Source organism: Scyliorhinus torazame, chromosome 6 (genome assembly GCF_047496885.1).
Source record: "Scyliorhinus torazame isolate Kashiwa2021f chromosome 6, sScyTor2.1, whole genome shotgun sequence".
Lineage (NCBI taxonomy): Eukaryota > Metazoa > Chordata > Chondrichthyes > Carcharhiniformes > Scyliorhinidae > Scyliorhinus > Scyliorhinus torazame.
In genome coordinates, this window is record NC_092712.1 from 315545444 (window position 1) to 315564027 (window position 18584).

The 18584-nt window shown below is 45.2% G+C and overlaps 1 protein-coding gene across 7 annotated transcripts in view; it reads left to right on the top strand.

Annotated features, from left to right (window-relative positions):
* pign (phosphatidylinositol glycan anchor biosynthesis, class N) overlaps positions 1-18584 on the top strand; it is a 154570-nt gene that overhangs the window by 38197 nt on the left and 97789 nt on the right. For all 7 annotated transcript variants that reach the window (XR_011947909.1, XM_072510117.1, XM_072510118.1 and 4 more), the window contains exons 9-12: positions 1980-2020; positions 2611-2670; positions 8505-8597; positions 10788-10843. Coding sequence is in view for 6 of the 7 variants with exons in the window: in XM_072510117.1 (XP_072366218.1) it covers positions 1980-2020; positions 2611-2670; positions 8505-8597; positions 10788-10843 (250 nt within the window). In the remaining variant the exon portion in view is untranslated. The remainder of the gene's footprint in view (positions 1-1979; positions 2021-2610; positions 2671-8504; positions 8598-10787; positions 10844-18584) is intronic.

The window sequence follows — 18584 nt, forward strand, 5'->3', positions numbered from 1 at the left end:
CAGGCACTCACCACCTTCTGTGAAAAAATCCTGCCTTGCACATCTCCTCTAAACTTTGCTCTGTGGACCTTAAACCTATGCCCACTGGTTACTGGCCCCTCCAGCTTGGGAACGAGTGCCTGCCCATCCACTCTATCCATGCCCCTCATAATCTTGTAGACCTCTATCAGGTCACCCATCAAGCTGATAGAGCTCTACAAGATTATGAGGGGCAGTCCAAGTCTATTCAGCCTCACCGCATGGCTAACACCTTCCAGACCAGGCAACATCCTGGTAAACCTCCTCTGCACCCTCTCCAAAGCCTCCACACCCTTCTGGTAGAGCGGCGACCAGAATCGTGCGCAATATTCCAAGTGTAGGAGCTAGTGATGTGATGGAGTACTGTGGGTCAGTTCCGATCTCCGTACTGTAGAAAGATTATCGGCTGGAATTCTCCTGCCGTTGGGATTCTGTGTTCCTGCCGGCTGCACACCCCCACCCACGGCTTTCCCGACAGCACAGGGTGGCTTTAATGGGAAATTCCATTGACAAAGCGGCGGGAGTACCCAATCCAGCCGCCAGCGAATGGTGCGCCGCTAAAAAACACGTTGTTGGGGGACCGGAGAATCCGACCCATAGAGACACCATGAAAAAGGATTCACAAAAATGGTACGAGAGGATATGTTCATCGGGACAGACTGAACAGGCCGGGGTTCTATTCTCCAGAAAAGAGAAGGCTGGGGGAGACCAGAGGTCTTGACAATTCCTCAAGGGTTTGACTGGGAAGGTATAAAGGACATATTGCGACTTGGGAAGGAGAGCAGAACATGAATATAAGATAGATAGTCACCAATAAATGAAACATAAAAATTCAGAAGAAACCTCTTTCCTGGAGAATGGTTAGAGTGTAGAACTCTTATCACGAGGAGTAGTTGAGGCAAATAGCCTAGATGTAGTTAGGGGCAAGCTGGGTCAGTACATGAGGAGAAAGGAGTAGACGATTATGCTGATAGCTGAAGGGAAGTAGAGGAGGCTGGTGTGGAGTTTAAAAACCAAAAGGAATAGTTGGGCTAAATCTGCAGCTCTGAGATAGGTTATGTCCTCTCCTCTTGAGCCACTGTGTCAGGAGATAAGAAATGTCTACAGATCAGCTCTGGTGGATTGGGCATCAATCGCGTGCGCAATGCACTGTGGACAGTGAGATGTTGCAAAGATCCATTGCATTTGACCAGAATGAGTCCGTTGTATAGAGTATCATTGCCTTTGAGTGCCAGTGCTGTTCTCAGTGCAAGATGATGCTTTTAAGTCAAAGTTTGAAGATCCTACATAAGTCATGTTGCGTTTCCTTGCGGAAAATGTGCTTCCTGCTGCATTGCTCCTCAGAAAGTTGGAGGAAGGAATTGCATGGCGGGTGAACTTCGGATGGATTACACCTCGCCCGGCTTATTTGCATCCTGTGCAACGGGACTCTTCCCAGTTTCCACTGCACCTCCTGCTCCTCCTCACCGAGGAAAACTGGACACAGAGAAAGAGCCAGAGGCAGTTGCCCGAGAGATGTGTTGAGAGATTGTGAGTCAACCGTTAAAACTCGTACTCAACTACTTACTGGAGTTGAATAGCTTTCTCACATTAGAAGAGCAAGGTAGTCTCTGTACAAAGACAATAGAATTGTGACCACCGCTGGACTCTTCTATTCATCACTGCTCTTGACGTTCCAACTCGCGAGGACGTAGCGAGGGCAAGATGGTGAAACTGCACCCTTATGTGGCATCTCACCATTCTGTCTGCATCGTAGTCATCCACTGACTTGCTGGCAGTCACCAGGGATATTCAGGTTCAAGGTGGACGTAAACAAGAGGAGCTCCAATAGAATCTATTCCTGAGGCAGTTTCCAACTTCACTCACCAGCAGTGTGCTAACTTTTGAGGATGCAGGGGTGGGGGAGAATCAAAGATGACTGATGTTGTACTTTTCAAACTTTGCTTTGCTTTTTCTTTCAGAATGGAAGTTAAATGACAGGAAGAGGTTTGATGTAAATCAGGTAAAACCCTTAACTTGCTCAGGGTTTAAAATTGTATTCTAAATATCACCATAGAAATATAGACATTTACAATATTCTTGCCTGTTAGGCTCCGAAACTTCAAGTACAAAGATTGGAGGGGGGGGGCGCAGCTAGCCAACGGAGTTTCCCATTGTGGGCACCCCCACGCCGTCGGGAAATCCCCGAGCGTGAGTGCGCTGCCGGTGAAACGGAGGATCCCGCCGACGGAGAATCCAGACCACCAACTCTTGAGCATAAAAGGAGTAGGATTTCAGTTGATTGGCAAAAAAGAACAAAGGTGACCCGAGGAAACATTTATTTCACGCAGAAAGTTGTTGCGATCTGGAATGCTCAATAATAAACATTCAAACCAGAGCTGAATAAATACCCGGAGAGGGGAATAAACTGCGAGGGTGCAGAGGAAGGGCAGGGGAGTGGTACTAATTGGATAGCTCTTGCAAAGAGCATGATGGGCCAAATTTGACGGAACCTTTAAAATGTTGGGTTTTAAAAACATGTGAGTTCGATACTTTATTGTCTCTGCTCACCGCAAAATGTTGCAATTAATTGTTTCTATTTTTCTCACTAAGGCCGATGTGGCTCCATTGATGGCTGCTCTAATTGGAGTCCCTTTCCCTCTAAATTCTGTGGTGAGCTGATATTTTGTGTTAATTTCTTAGTGGTAATCAATACATAACTGGACTTGATAATAGGAGTGAAACGTCCATGATTTGCTTTTGTATTTTCTTGATAATTCAAGGGTAATTTCTAAGTTAGCAGTCCAGAAGGTTGTTGATGGCTGAAGCAGATAAAAATAAAAATTGGGGGCAGGATTCTCTGTCCCCTCAGCCCCGTTTTCCAGTGCGGCGCACCCCCGCTGGCAGCGGGGATTCTCCGTTCCTGCAGCCGCCCAATGGGGTTTCCTATTGTGGCCACCTCCTCGCCGTCGGGAAACCCGTGGGCAATGCCGGCGAAGTGGAGGATCCCGCCGACGGAGAATCCTGCAGCGGGTGTGCAACTTCGGGTGTCCAATTCTGCAACATTCGATTTCAGGAGACAGAATCAGGTCATGTTCCACGCAATGGGCTGACTCACACACTAAATTTAATATCTTAGAATGGTTCCAATCTCCCATCACCTCCGACCTTCTGTCTCGACCTAGACACAACTGCATGTTTCTGCACCCCCACCCTGTCAAAGAGAATAGTGGGCGGCATGGTAGCAGAGTGGTTAGCACTGAGGCTTCACAGCGCCAGGGTGCCAGGTTCGATTCCCGGCTTGGGTCACTGTCTGTGGGGAGTCTGCATGTTCTCCCCGTGCCTGCGTGGGTTTTCTCCGGGTGCTCCGGTTTCCTCCCACAAGTCCCGAAAGACGTGCTGTTAGGTGAATTGGACATTCTGAATTCTCGTTCCGTGCAGCCGAACAGGGGCCAGAATGTGGCGACTAGGGGCTTTTCACAATAACTTCATTGCAGTGTTAATGTAAGCCTACCTGTGACAATAACGGTTATTATTATAGTCACTAGTTGGTCACAAAACAACAGAAAATCATGGGTTTGAGCCTTTGGTTAGCAAGCAGCAGGTAAAAGGAATTTGTCTTTATTACGATCACAAGAACATACAAATTCGGAGCAGGAGCAGGCCATTTGGCCCCTCGAGTCTGCTCCACTATTCAATATGATCACGGCTGATCTGATTATCACCTCAATTCCATCTTCCCACCTACCCTCAATAACCTCTCACCCCTTTGCTTATCAAGAATCTGTCTAGTTCTGCCTTAAAAATATTCAAAGATTCTGCTGCCACCATCCTTTCAGAAAGGAGTTCCTAAGGCACAAGACCCTCTGAAATAAATACTTCTCCTCACCTCTGTCTTAAATGGGTGATGTTACGACCCCCTGGGCGAGTGTGCGGTCAATTCCAGCCCCATAGACCCCAGAGTCCCAACATAAGTGAATTAACCAATAATTTGTATATTATCCTGAGACTGTTGATCTTTGACTGCTGCAATGACTTACAGACACCAGATTTGTAAGTAAAACATTTAAAAACTCTTTATTTATGACAGAAGAAGAGATAGACATGTAATGGTAATAATAGAATAATCCAATCATTCCTCTAACACCGTCCACCCAAACACACGTAAGACTGGCACATAGTAGATAGGGAAGGATCAAAATAATGGGGATTAAACTGGGAATAAGAGATGAGTATCTTCGCTGCTGAGGTGGCGGTTTCTGTGGGTGGTGATCTTCTTGGGACGCGAGATGTTGAAATCCACCGGATGGATCGGACCATCTAATAAAACCCACAGCATGTAGAATTTCCTCTGGGGAGTCACTTTCACTTGACTGACTGCAGTCTCACTGAGATTATTTTAGAATTTTCTGCCTGAGAATTTAAAAGAGGGGTTTCCGTCCACTCTGCCTCTTGAACGCTCTTTCTGCAGATCAAGATTAACTGTAGTGAAGAGAAACAGACAAGGGGTCTTTTCTTCCAGACCTTTAGAGATCTTAAGAGAGAACTATCTGCCCTGTTCATTCCTCAGCCTTCCAAACAGAAGTTAGGCTTTCACAGACCTGGCTGGAGACTGCTTGCAGCCTTTTAATCAGAGGTTAAACTTTCACACGCCTCGCTGAAAAGAGAGTGTTTTAACTTGGCAGCCTTAGCTGATAGAGCGAGTGTTTTAACCTGCTCCTTGCTGCTCCAGGTCTAAGCAGAACTGAATTAAAATGGAGTCTGCGCTTCTTCTTCCCAGAAGCCTTTGAAGCTTTCTACCAATCAACATCGAGAACTGAACAAGCCCTGGAATTTCAGAAGAGTTGATTGGCTGCTAGCCAAGTCCATTAAAATGACATCATTGGGCCATTCAAATAGCACACTGGACGAAGGGGAGTGCTTGGGCCAGTTCAAATAGCACATTAGGCCAGGGGTGTCTTAGTTTAAAATCAGAGTCTGTAGTTTAAGACCAAAGTCTTAAACAAAGACCAAAATTAAACAAGGAAACCAGGGTCCAACAAGGATTTCAAAGATGTTCCTAGCAGCGAATATTTATTTTTAAAAACATGACCCCTAGTTCTAGATTCTACCACAAGAGGAAACATCTTTTTCATAACCACCCTGTGAAGATCCCTTTACATTTCAATCAAGTTGCCTTTTACTCTTCTAAACTCTAGCAGGCACAAGCCTAGCCTGTTCTGCCGGATAACACAATACGGCCATTCTGTGCATTAGTCTAGTAAACCTTCTCTGGACTGCTTCCAACACATTTACATCCTCCCTTAAGTAAGGAGGCCAAAACTGTGCATAGTACTCCTGATGTAGTCTCACCAATGCCCTGTATAACAAGAGCATAACCTCTGTATTTGTACACAATTCCCCTCACAATAAACAGCAACATTCTGTTTGCTTTCCTAATTGTTGTACCCGCGTGCTAACTTTTTGCAACTTGTTCAGCCACGGACCCCTCTGCATCTCAGAGCTCTTCAATCTTTCACTTTTTGAATAATAGGCTTTTTTTTTAAATCTCCACATTTGCCAGATTTTTGCCCACTCACTTAACCTGTCTATATCCCTTTGTTGACTCCAGATGGCCTCTTCACAACTTACTTTCCTATCTATCTTTGTGGCATCAGCAAATTTAGCAACCATCTGTTCAACCCCTTCACCCAGGTCATTTATTTAAATTGTGAAAAGTTGAGACCCCTGCACTGATGCCCGTCCTGCACCATTTGATACATCTTGCACGATGAGCAACACCATTCATCTTAAAATGAACAAATAAAAACGGACAAGTACAGGAAATTTGGTGAGAACACCCTCAGAAAATCCTGGAAAATACACACCAATTCCGTCAGCATCTTTGTAAAGCAAAAAGGCAAGTTAATGCGCGTTAGAGAAAAGATGCCAATGCCTCAGGCACACACCTGTATTGTATTCTACAAAGCTCCATAACAACTACTTGCTTTCTGCAGTCCAACCAATAAGGTAGACACCAAACCCAAAATATATAAACCTGTGGTCTATTACTCAACCTTTATGTAATTCTTTCTAGCACTTCTGCCATTTATCAGGATATCCTCATAAGCTGCTTTCAGCAGAACTGCTTTTCTGCACGCTAGTCAACAAATGTAGGCACCACACCCTGAATACGTAAGGCTGTGGTATCATACTGGACCTCTAAATAACACCTTCCAGCCCAAGTCTTTGCAGAATTTCCTCATCAGCTGAACAATGGATATTTTCCTTTGAGACAGTGGAAGGAACGAAGCAAGGCAACTTCCTAACTTTTGTATTGAGATTAAAAACTGATATTGTGTTAGCCTTTTTTAAATTACTTTTCGTCTCGGTGCACTAGTGTTTACTGATCTGTACGCATGAATATCGAAATGCCCTTGCTCCTCCACAACTTCTTATCATTAAGAAAATATTCTGATTTGTCTTTCTCGGATCATAAGTGGATGGCGTGCTACCTCCCAGTGTTGGGTTTCTGTTGCCCACACATTTTGTTTTTCTGTGTCATTTCTGCTTTTCAGTTGCAAAACTTACAGTGCCTCTGAACTTGGTGCTGTCTGCAAACTTGGATATACAATCTCCATTGCTGCATCCAAGTCATAAACTGCACGGTGAAAAGCTAAAGCCCGAGTGTAGATTCTTGGAGAACACTGCATCTGCCAATCCGAGAACAGCCTTTATCCCAAATCTCCACCTTTCCCAACCAGTCATCAAACCATGTCACAAGATCTAACACTTAGGTTCCAGCTGTGACTTAGTTGGCAGCACTCTTCCCCCCCCCTTTAAATAAATCAGAAAGGTGGTCGGTTCCAGGTTCCAAGTCCCATTCTCAGGCTTGAGCACAAAAATCTAGGCTGACCCTGTCAGATGAGGCGTTAAAACGTGACCTTGTCTGTCGTCTCGGGGGAATGTAAAATATTCCGTGGCGCTGTTTTGAAGAAAAGCAAGGGAGGGAGTTATCGCCAGTGTTCTGACCAATATTTATCAACAGCGCAAAAAGAGATTATCCAGCTAATCTTACGTTGCTGTTGTGGGCATTCACTGCACTCAAATTGGCTACTGCATTTCCTACATTACAACAGTGACTGCATTTCAAAAATGTCTTAATTGGTTGCAAAGTGCTTTGGAATATGCTATGACCCTGACTGGTTATTAGAAATTCAATTTCTTCCCCCTGCTTTTTGTCCGTGGACTTTGCCCATTAACCATTCTGCCCAGTTTATTGTGATCCATGGATTTCTCATCTCTTTGAAGGCTATCTAGCTTCCAATATAAAACCTTGATTTGAGAGCCTCCTATCCCCCCTCAAACCTTTTATCAAATTCACAGTAGAGTCACTGTTCCCTTAGAGACAAATATCCGGCCAGTTCACTCCTGTCCTGACCATTCTCTAGGCATCCAAAATGTTAAAAAAACTGCTACAAGAATCTGTGATAGCAGCATGAACTCTTGGTTGTTTTCAGATTTGCTAAGAAACCCCTTAATAGAAAGCTCAAGTGCCAACACAAAGAAAAAGCAGCATATTTTACACTATTCTTGCATTAAAATTTTAACTTGTGATTTTATGTGCAATACATCGGAACCTTGCTTTTCTACTTCACGTTGCCAATGGATGTAAAGTTGCACATCTGGGGCACCACTGCATTTCCTTGTTTGCAATGATTATTCACTGTACTCTTGAAGATGTTGAAGGCCCACGGTTTGTGACTGTCTGCATGATTCAGTAAGACATTCTGCGACTGTTAGCCATGTAAAATGTCTTGGCTGCCACTTGAGGAGTGGCATAAACATCTTCAAACATGATCTCATCTGTGTGCACATACCCTCACTAAGGAGCAGGTCCAAGTAGAGGGTGCTGCCCTCAAAATCAGAATGACCTTCGAGAGGAGGCAGCGTAACATTTAATTATGTAAGAATGTGCCAAGTTAAGTTTATATGCAATTGACAATTATGCAAAATTGACAGGCAGGAAAAGACCAGCTGGGTCCATCAAGCCTGTTCCAAATGAGAAAACGCATCTTTATCTCATGCAGACAAAATTATAATGTTTACTTCCAAATTATTGAACATAGGGTAGATTACCAATGTCGACTACATCTCTTTGTTTGTTTATGCTGCTCGCGAGAACTCCTGTTATTTTTGATCAGTTGTAATTCAGCCACACTATAAATTGACCATTTTAGTGGGGGCCCACACCCTATTACTCACGTATGCAAGGTGCGATGTGAAATCTGACAGCTGTCTTGCTTAGACAATCTAGCTAATTTCGTTATTTTGTCTATAAATTGTTTCATACAGTTAGGTGTAATTTAAGGAAAATCCAGGCATTTCTTGTACTTAGAATGAATCCAGCCTGAGTAAAACGATGCCTTAAATTGTTTTCAAAAACTTAAAGCAACTGTTTCAAATATTTAAGGTAACTTATATGTGCCTCATGCATCAATTTGTCATCGATGTTTTATTTCTGATAGGGCATTTTACCGTTGGAGTATTTAAACAACAGCGACCAGTACAAAGCTGAATGCATGCTAACAAACACCATGCAAATATTGGAACAATTTACGGTATGAAATTTGTTGTTAAGTATCAATTTTTAAAAAAGAATTATGAAATACGTGCCTAACTGAGTAGTTTGCTGTTTTTATGTCTCGTAATCATCTTCCCAATCTTTCTGAATATTTTTGTTCATGCTCATTGAGCTGAATTGTACCAATAAATAATTCAAAATCACATAATTATGTTTTCATAGAACTTACTTAAGTGGCTACTCATTTGATTCTGGGTCAAGTTGATTCTGGGTCAAGTTAAGGTGATTATCATAGATTCATAGAATTTACAGTGCAGAAGGAGGCCATTCGGCCCATCGAGTCTGCACCGGCTCTTGGAAAGAGCACCCTACCCAAAGTCAACACCCCCACCCTATCCCCATATCCCAGTAACCCCACCCAACACTAAGGGCAATTTTGGACACGAAGGGCAATTTATCATGGCCAATCCACCTAACCCGCACATCTTTGGACTGTGGGAGGAAACCGGAGCACCCGGAGGAAACCCACGCACACACGGGGAGGACGTGCAGACTCCGCACAGACAGTGACCCAAGCCGGAATCGAACCTGGGACCCTGGAGCTGTGAAGCAATTGTGCTATCCACAAGGCTACCGTGCTGCCCAAATATGATATGCAAGTCAAATTTGATGGACCAGATGTTATTCATTACATTTCATGAAGACCAGCACAGTTGTTTAAATAATACACCAGCTGTGGATCACATCAATATACTTTTAATAATGAAAAAAGGTTCATGATTACTTTGTCTGGAATTTTGTCTGCTATGCCATTCCACAGTGGGTAGGATGGTGGAACAAGCAATGTGGCGGGAAGATGTGACTGACGTGGACTTTTCTCCCCATGCTTTGCTGTGACTGCTTCGAACCACCTCAGCCATTCAAATAAATGCCGGTGGTGCATGGTGCCTCCTCATTCGTTTGCCTCCCTATTTTTAAAAACTTTTTTCTGTCTTTTCCCAAATAGACAGTGATGGTCCCAGGGTAGTGGCCCCCATGTCCAAAATGGAAGGAGAAAGTTATCTAGTCGCTTCTTTTCTTTTCCTCCAATTTTGTTCCCACCAGCTTAACCGCTCTCAGTTTCTGTCTTCCTGAAATGGGGCAGTTCTGTCCCTTGTCTGGTACCTTTCACCGAGTGCAGAAGCAACACCCTGCTGTATCTTTTCACAGTGCTCCTTGGGGGCTGTCTCTTGGCAATGAGAATCCTGTTCAGGTGGCAACCTACTTGGGGGTGACAGCTCAGCAGCAATAGTGGGCGGACGTTCCCACTAAGGGAAACCCAGTCACCTCTACTCACCAACTCTGTCTTGGCCATACTGCTGACAGTGTGCGTTCTCGCCTGAACTTCCCCAAGGACTGTCTGACCTTCTGCCGTGATGGTCTAAATGTCTGACGTTGTTATGGCAAATGGTTAGGACAACCGAGGAAATTCCTGGCCTGCCTGTTTAAACTGTTCATTTAAAAAAATAAATTGTCCGAGTTTATTTTAGCGGAAGACCCAGATAAAAGGTTGAAGAAGTAAGATTGGTTCAATCAGGAGATAGTGATAATTCTTTTGGGAAAGACTTTGAAGATTTAGGTGGAAAGTAAAATGTTCCATAGTTTTAAGATCATGAGAACGGTTGAGTTAAAACAGAATAATGTTTTGTCCTTCCCAGTTTGCTTAATAAGGGCGTGATGTGGAATATTGGAGAATGATTAATGAAGAAATTGAAGAGATATTAGCAAACAAGGGGAAAGACAAAGCATTTGTTACATTTTAAATCTTGTAGCTTTAAGTCACATCTCATTAAGATGACATTAATTTCATGGCAGTTAATCCTGACGTCATGAAACTTGCAGTTCTGTACTATCTTCAATGTAGTAGGACATCTTGAGGTGCTGTGCAAAATGAAGGGTAGGAAGGATTGATACTGAGTAGTCATTGGGGAAGACGACTGATTGCGTACCGAGAGAGTTTGTTATCGAGTGTTTTCACAGTAGTGGAACAGTTGGCAAAACAAAGAAATTTGGGAACAAAGTTCCACAGTATAAGCTGCCACAGGCAGAGGAATGTGAGAAAAGTGAACGGGTAGAATTATCACGAACAGTAATGGGATTATGTGGCCTTGTAATGTGTGGATGCCAGAAAACCTATGGGTTGTGGAGATACATGCACACTTTATTAAACTTCTTAATTATTTTGCAGGTGAAGATGATTCACAAGAAAGAGACAACACTGTCCTTTTTGTTTAGTCCCTTTAAGTAAGTCAATTCCATTGTTCTTGTTTAGAGTTCATCTAAATTTATTTTTCTGTGTATGAATGATGAGAATGTATAATTCATGTGATGTATCCTGTACTTTTCCAAGGACATTGTGCATATATACCAAGCATCACTGTTGCATGCTGATATCATTGTGTCAATGTCTGGTGATCAAGTACGAAAACACCCCTACCCCTCTAGCCATCAGTCACACTCCTCGCTGAATATGGTGGCTAACGCACAAATCCTGCTCATTTTAGCGAGTTCCCAGTACTAATGACCAGCATTGCCTCTGTGGACTTTAGTTGGGAGCTTTCTTCAGAGTTCCGACTTACAGTGTGTAGAGGTGGCAAAGCCAAGCATCAGAGTCAGCGCAGAGGAAGGTGGCGCCCAGGTCTGGAAGTGCTGGTCGACAGCTGGATTGGGGAGTGGAAATGTGAGTGGAGCAGGGCAGAAATGTACAGCAAGTGGAGGGAACAGAATGGATTTCAAGAGATATTTAAATAGCAGCTGTTGGCGTGGATGGCAGTGAAAGGGGGGAATGGAATGAGTGAAATTGGGAATTGTTGGAACAAAAGGAGGTAAAGGTGAAAGAGAGAGGAAATATATGACACAGTAAAATAAATGGAAGAGAGAAACGGGTGATAATGAATGGAAAAGGGACGGGGACAGAAGCTGTGAATGAGAACATCAGGAAAATGAAAATGAAAATCGCTTATTGTCACAAGTAGGCTTCAGTGAAGTTACTGTGAAAAGCCCCTAGTCTCCACATTCCGGCGCCTGTTCGGGGAGGCTGGTACGGGAATTGAACCGTGCTGCTGGCCTGCCTTGGCCTGCTTTAAAAGCCAGCTATTTAGCCCAGTGTGCTAAACCAGCCCCTGGTAAAACAGGGAGGAGCTAAGAAGTGGTGGGGAGGAAGGAGGTATTTGCTGAGTGGGTCTGGGCAGGGGAAATGACAGCATTAATTTGCGCAGGGTGCATAGTGAGGAGGGAAGGTTACCAATTTCACTGGGGGAATAGATGAGGATTACCAGCTTGACTGAGTTAGAAGGGGGGGAAGAGTATGAAGCTAAATATGGGACGAAGAGTAAAGAATTAACTGCAAAGGTTGGAGGAAGAGAATACCGCTGAGAAAGAGTGGGAGGGTAGTGGATGGGGTACAGTTTCTGAACTCTAGCTGGAGGGTGAGATGAGAGTGACTGCCCTTGACATCAAGACGGGCAGCACGGTAGCATGGTGGTTAGCACAATTGCTTCACAGCTCTAGGATCCCAGGTTCGATTCCCGGCTTGGGTCACTGTCTGTGCGGAGTCTGCACGTTCTCCCCGTGTGTGCGTGAGTTTCCTCCGGGTGCTCCGGTTTCCTCCCACAGTCCAAAGATGTGCAGGTTAGGTGGATTGGCCATGCTAAATTGCCCTTAGTGTCCAAAATTGCCCTTAGTGTTGGGTGGGGTTACTGGGTTATGGGGATAGGGTGGAGGTGTGGGCTTGGGTAGGGTGCTCTTTCAAAGAGCCCGTGCAGACTCGATGGGCCGAATGGCCTCCTTCTGCATTGTAAATTCTGTGATTCTATGATAAGACAGCAGTTGACTAAATGTGGCATCGATGGCCTGAGCAAAACTGGAGCCAATCAGGGGTGGGGATGATGGTGGGGGTGGGGGCGGGGGCCTCTCTGTAGGTTGGAGTCCTATCAAGGACAAAGGAAGGTGGCTGTGGTTGTATGAGGTCAAACGTCTCAATTCCAGGGAATCACTGCAGGAGTTCCTCTGGGTAGTGTCCTCGGCCCAATCATCTTCCACTGCTTCATCAATGACCTCCTTCCATCATAAGGCCAGAAGTAGGGATAGTCGCTGATGACTGCACAACGTTCAACACCATTTACGACTTCTCAGATACTGAAGCAGTCCATGTCCAAATGCAGCAAGAATTGGACAATATCCAGACTTGGCCTGACAAGTGGCAAGTAATATTCACGCCACACAAGTGTCAGGCAATGACCATCTCCTACAGAGATGATCTAACCTTCGCCCCTTGACATTCAGTGACATGCTGTGGCTACAAAATCAGGCCAGAGACTAAGAATCCTGTGATGAGTACGTCATCTCCTAACTCCCAAGTCACTCCACCATCTACAAGGCATTGGTCAGGAGTGTAATGGGTTACTTTTAATGAGTCTGGTAAGTGCTGTTTCATCAATGCTCAAGATGCTTGACACCATCCAGGGCACAGCATCCGCTTGATTGGCACCCCATCCAAAAACATTCATTCCCTCCACCACCACCAACACACAGTGGGAGAAATGTGTACCATCTACAAGATGCACTGCAGGAATTCACCGAAGCTCCTTTGCACCTTCCAAACCCAACATCACTACCATCTAGATGCGTAAGGGCACCAGACACATGGGAATATCTGCCCTTCGAGCCACTCACTATCCTGACTTGGAAATATATCGCCGTTCCTTCACTGTCGCTGGGCCAAAATCCTGGAATTCCTTCCCTGACTGCACTGTGGATGTACCTACACCACATGGACTGCATCAGTTCGAGAAGGCAGCTCACCACCACCTTCTTACGGACAATCAGGGATGGGCAATAAATCCTGGCCCAACCAGCGACGCCCACATCCCATTAATTAATTTTAAAACTAAGTTCTTTTGTGAATTAAGACAGTGAGGTGGGGCCGCTTGGATATGGGAGAGTGACAATTGATGTAACATTTGATAAGTGATGACCTTGGTGAGTGCGTTAAAAAGGGAAATGTCACTTTTATTTTTAAAGCATTAGCTTTTCCAGAAAACCATAATCACAGATGTTCCAACCTGTCGAAATGCCCGGCTAATATTATACCTGCAACTTCTGGATTTACTTTCATTCATGAGGTGAGAGTGACTGCCATTGATATCATGCAGAATTTGACCAAATATGGCATCAAGGAGACCTAGCTAAACTGGATGTCAATGGGAATCGGGGGGAAAACTCTTCATTGGTTGGAGTCTGTTGCTCTTTTTAGCCTTAGTCATTGGCTCTGATTACGTCACCTTTGCTCACGAGTCGCCAGGTATCTTTATGATACCGCCACGTGGTTCAAGTTCAAGTTATGATTAATAATGCAGCACACCGCTTAGTAAGGATTAAAACAACGGTCATTTATTATATACAACAAGCAATATTAATACACTAATACTACTATCTATATAATAAACCTATCACTACTGGCCAATACTTAACTTAGAAAGAGCCCACCAGGTCAGGGAAACGAATGGCTTGTCCAATCAGATCTGGCCCGCGGGATTCAAAAGGTTGCTACAGGTCGGTGGCTAGGTGTCTCTACTGGATAGCGATCGCTGGATTCAAACTTACAGTTGCCGGTGGCTGTTCTTGCAAAGGTCTCGAGCAGGCGAAGAGGAGAGAGAGAGAGATCTGAACTTGGCCCCTCACTTTTATAGGGCCCAGGGGCTTCCCGCCTCCCGGGGCGGCCCTTGACCCTGAGTCCCAAGTGATTGGATTTGTCCCCAATCCCTGGGGTCGATGTGTCCAATGGTGAGGCGATTCCTCGATCGGGGGGTGGTCGCTCACCTGTCTTTGTTTCGGCCACTGCAGGCGCCGACAGGTCTGGCCCGGTATTCAATTGCTAATATGTTGCAATTGTTCCCGGGGATAGCCGATTTAACTGCAGATGTCTGGATAGATGGGCTGCAAACAGTCCTGAATGTAACTGCAAATACCTGGGTTGATGGGCTGTTGATAGCCCTGAGTATCGATCTGGGCTACCTTCCCCAGAGCCAAATATGCAATACTGTCTGCAGCTGCCTGCTTGTGTCTTGTTAGCTGCTTTTCCCAGCAGACTTTCGGGTTAGCCATTTCAAACTGGGTTTTGGCCAGATTAATCGGAACGCAGCCATTTTACGTGGCTACAAGTCAAACCTGACACAAAGGATGATGATTGTGGTGGTTGGAGGTCAATCATCTCAGCTCCTGGACATCATTGCAGGAGTTCCTCAGGGTAGTGTCCGAGGCCCAACCATCGTCAGCTGCTTTATCAATGACCTCCCTCCCATCGAAAGGTCAGAGTGGGGATGTTTGCAGATGACTGCACAATGTTCAGCCCCATTCGCGACTCCTCAGATAATAAGGCAGTCCATGTCCAAATGCAACAAGACCTGGATAATATCTTGGGCTGACAAGTGGCAAGTTACATTCGCAACACACAAATGCCAGGCAATGACCATCTCCTACAAGAGAGGATCTAACCATTGCCCTTGACATTCAATGGTATCACCATCGCTGAATCCCCCACAATCAACATCCTGGGGATTACGATTGATCAGAAACTGAACTGGACTAGCCATATTAATACTGTGGCTACCAGAGCAGGCCAAAGGTTAGGAATCCTACGGTAAGTATCTCACCTCCTGATCCCCCAAAGCCTGACCATCATCTACAAGACAGAAGTCAGGAGTGTAATGGAATACTCTCCACTTGCCTGGATGAGTGCAGCTCCAAAAACACTCAAGAAGCTCAACACTATCCAGGACAAAGCAGCCCCGCTTGATTACTCCCCCTTCCACAAACATTCAAACCCTCCACTACCGATGAAAAGTGGCAGCCATGTGTATCACCTACAAGATGCACTGCAGTGACTCACCAAGGTCCTTAGACAGCACGCCCACTATCATCTAGAAGGACAAGAGCAGCAGATACCTGGGAACCTCAACATCTGCAGGTTCCCCATCAAATCACTTACCACCCCGACTTGGAAATATATCACCGCTCCTTCACTGTCACTGGGGCAGCATCCTGGAACTCCCTCCCTAACAGCACAATGGGTGTACCTATACCTGAAGGACTGCAACGGTTCAAAAAGACAACTCGCCACCACCTTCTTCAGGGCAACTAGGGATGGGCAATAAATGCTGGCCTAACCAGCGACACCCACATCCTGCAAATGAATTAAAAAAACTTTTTGTTTTCTCCAAATTGAGTGAAAGAATATGATGCACATGATCAAGCTTCATAACCTGTTTAACTACATGTTTTCATGTTTCAGGGCTGTTGTTAAATTGTCAACTTGTTGGGTGCTATGTCAGGATTTTTGAAACTAGTTTTCTATTTTGGTGTATGTAGCAATATTAATATGTAAGGTGTAAATTAATTAACTCTTTCAGTACTAAGATATTTTCAGATTTCAAATATAATTGGCATTCCCACCCACACCCTGCTTTGTAGAACTTTCTAAATGATGACATAGCATAGCTAATAGCAGAAGATTTATAACGATTCACTCTCAATAAGTGGATTCATTATTGAAAGTTTATTAGATTATCATAGAATCGTAGAATTTACAGTGCAGAATGAGGCCATTCGGCCCATCGAGTCTGCATTGGCCTTGGAAAGAGCACCCTACTTAAGTCCACGGCTCCACCCTATCCCTGTAATCCCACCTTATCTTTTTGGACATTAAGGGCAATTTATCACGGCCAATCCACCTGACCTGCACATCTTTGGACTGTGGGAGGAAACCGGAGCACCTCCCCGGAGCTAACCCACACAGACACTGGGAGAATGTGCAGACTCCACACAGACAGTGACCCAAGCCGGGAGTCGAATCTGGGACCCTGGAGCGGCGAAGCAACTGTGCTAACCACTGTGCTGCTGTGCTACCCCCATATGACAGCCTTAATGAAGTTCTTTTGAAGAATGGGCAGCATGGGAGCACAAGTGGGTAGCGCTGTTGCTTCACAGCGCCAGGGTCCCACCTTCGATTCCCCGCTGGGTCACTGTCTGTGCGGAGTCTGCACGTTCTCCCCGTGTCTGCGTGGGTTTTCTCCGGGTGCTCCGGTTTCCTCCCACAGTCCAAAGACGTGCAGGTTAGGTGGATTGGCCATGATAAATTGCCCTCCGTGACCAAAAAGGTTAGCAGGGGTTATTGGGTTACGGGGATAGGGTGGAAGTGAGGGCTTAAGTGGGTCGGTGCAGACTTGATGGGCCGAATGACCTCCTTCTGCACTGTATGTTCTGTAATGCAGGAAATGCTGCAGCCAAGTTGTGTACTGCATGTGTAGGTGCCCTCCTCAGAAACGCAAAAGGAATTGCCACTATTAGACAATGTTTAATAAATGATAATACAGTTCCCCTTCGGTAATCCAAACAACCGTCCCAGCCTGCAATTCTAGCAAGGCAACATTTCTGCCTGACACCAGCATGTTTAACCTGATCTCACCTGACCTTCACCAATCCTACACAGGCCCCCTCTGAGGAATGGGGATGTAGGGAATCTTCACCCCTTACACCAATCGAGTGGTTTTATATACCAGTAGCGATTTTTCATAACCTCCGGATGCCCCGGAGTGCTTTACAACCAGTGTTTTATTTTTTAAATTTTAGAGAGCCCAATTCATTTATTCCAATTAAGGGGCAATTTAGTGTGGCCAATCCACCTTCCCTGCACATCTTTGGGTTGTGGGGGCGAAACGCACGCAGACACGGGGAGAATGTGCAAACTCCACACGGACAGTGACCCAGGGCCGGATCGAACCCGGGTCCTTGGCGCCGTGAGGCAGCAATGCTAACCACTGCGCCACCGTGCTGCCCTTACAACCAGTGTTGAAGTGTAGTCACTGATATCATACAGAAATGGGACAACCAATGGCGCACAGCAAGCTCCCACAATACATAATGTAATGATGGCCAGATAATCTGCTTTTAGTGATGTTGGTTGAAAGATAAATGGTGGCCAGGACACCAGAGTTAACTCTTCTGCACTTCGAAATAGTGCTATGCGATCTTTTGTGTCTTTCTGAGAGGGACCGATGTCTCAACTGAAAGACGACCCTCTGAAATTGCAGAGCTCGCGCACTATAGAACTGGAGTGTTAGCCCAGATTTTGTGCACGCCTCTGGAGTGGGGCTTGAATCCACAACCTTTTGACTCTTAAGGAGAGAGTTACCCACTGAGCCGGGGCTGACACCTTATTGGTGGAGCTCCCGGCCTCAGTCGGCTGGCTGCTCTGACCTAGACCTGGACCTCGCCTTAGCTAATTATCTCATCCAAAAGGTGACATCCTCAGGAGTACAGTAATCTCGCACTGGAGCATCAGTTTAGATTTCATGCTCCCAAGTATCTGGAGCGGGGTTTGAACCCCCAACCATTTATCACCGAACTGAGAGTGCAGTCCAGCTGGCGGTCGACATTTACATTTGAAAAGGTTAATATAATTTCACCTGAATGTTAGATGGGAGAAGTGTGACTGCGACTTGTCATTAACTAGAGAGGACACATTTAAATGAATTGATAACACCGACAAAGCCAGTGATCGAAGTGCCAGATGGCAAGCTGCTATATCGCCTCTGTTTTTTGTTAGATACAAGCCAGGACCGTAACCCTATTAGCACAGTGGTCATGTGGCTGCTATTTCACCTCAAGGAAAACAAAATCCCCAGTCGTGCTGTCAGAGCTAGAGGCCAAGATGTGAAATGAAGATTCCACTGAAGCAGCTGGTGCTGCTGAAAGGAGGGATGGGTATGCTGTCACCGTCAAGAGCATATGTTTTTTGTTGCCAAGGTTTTAACGTTTCCTGCCTTTGTTGTGAATACTGACGGATTTTCTTAAGAAGGTCTTTTGTAGAGATGAGATCTGGATTTTCTTTTTTGTCCACTATGTATTATGTATATTGTGAAAGCAAAATTAATATTAAGCACTTCGGAGGATTTTCTTTTTCCTCTGGAAGCCAAGAATTCCCTTT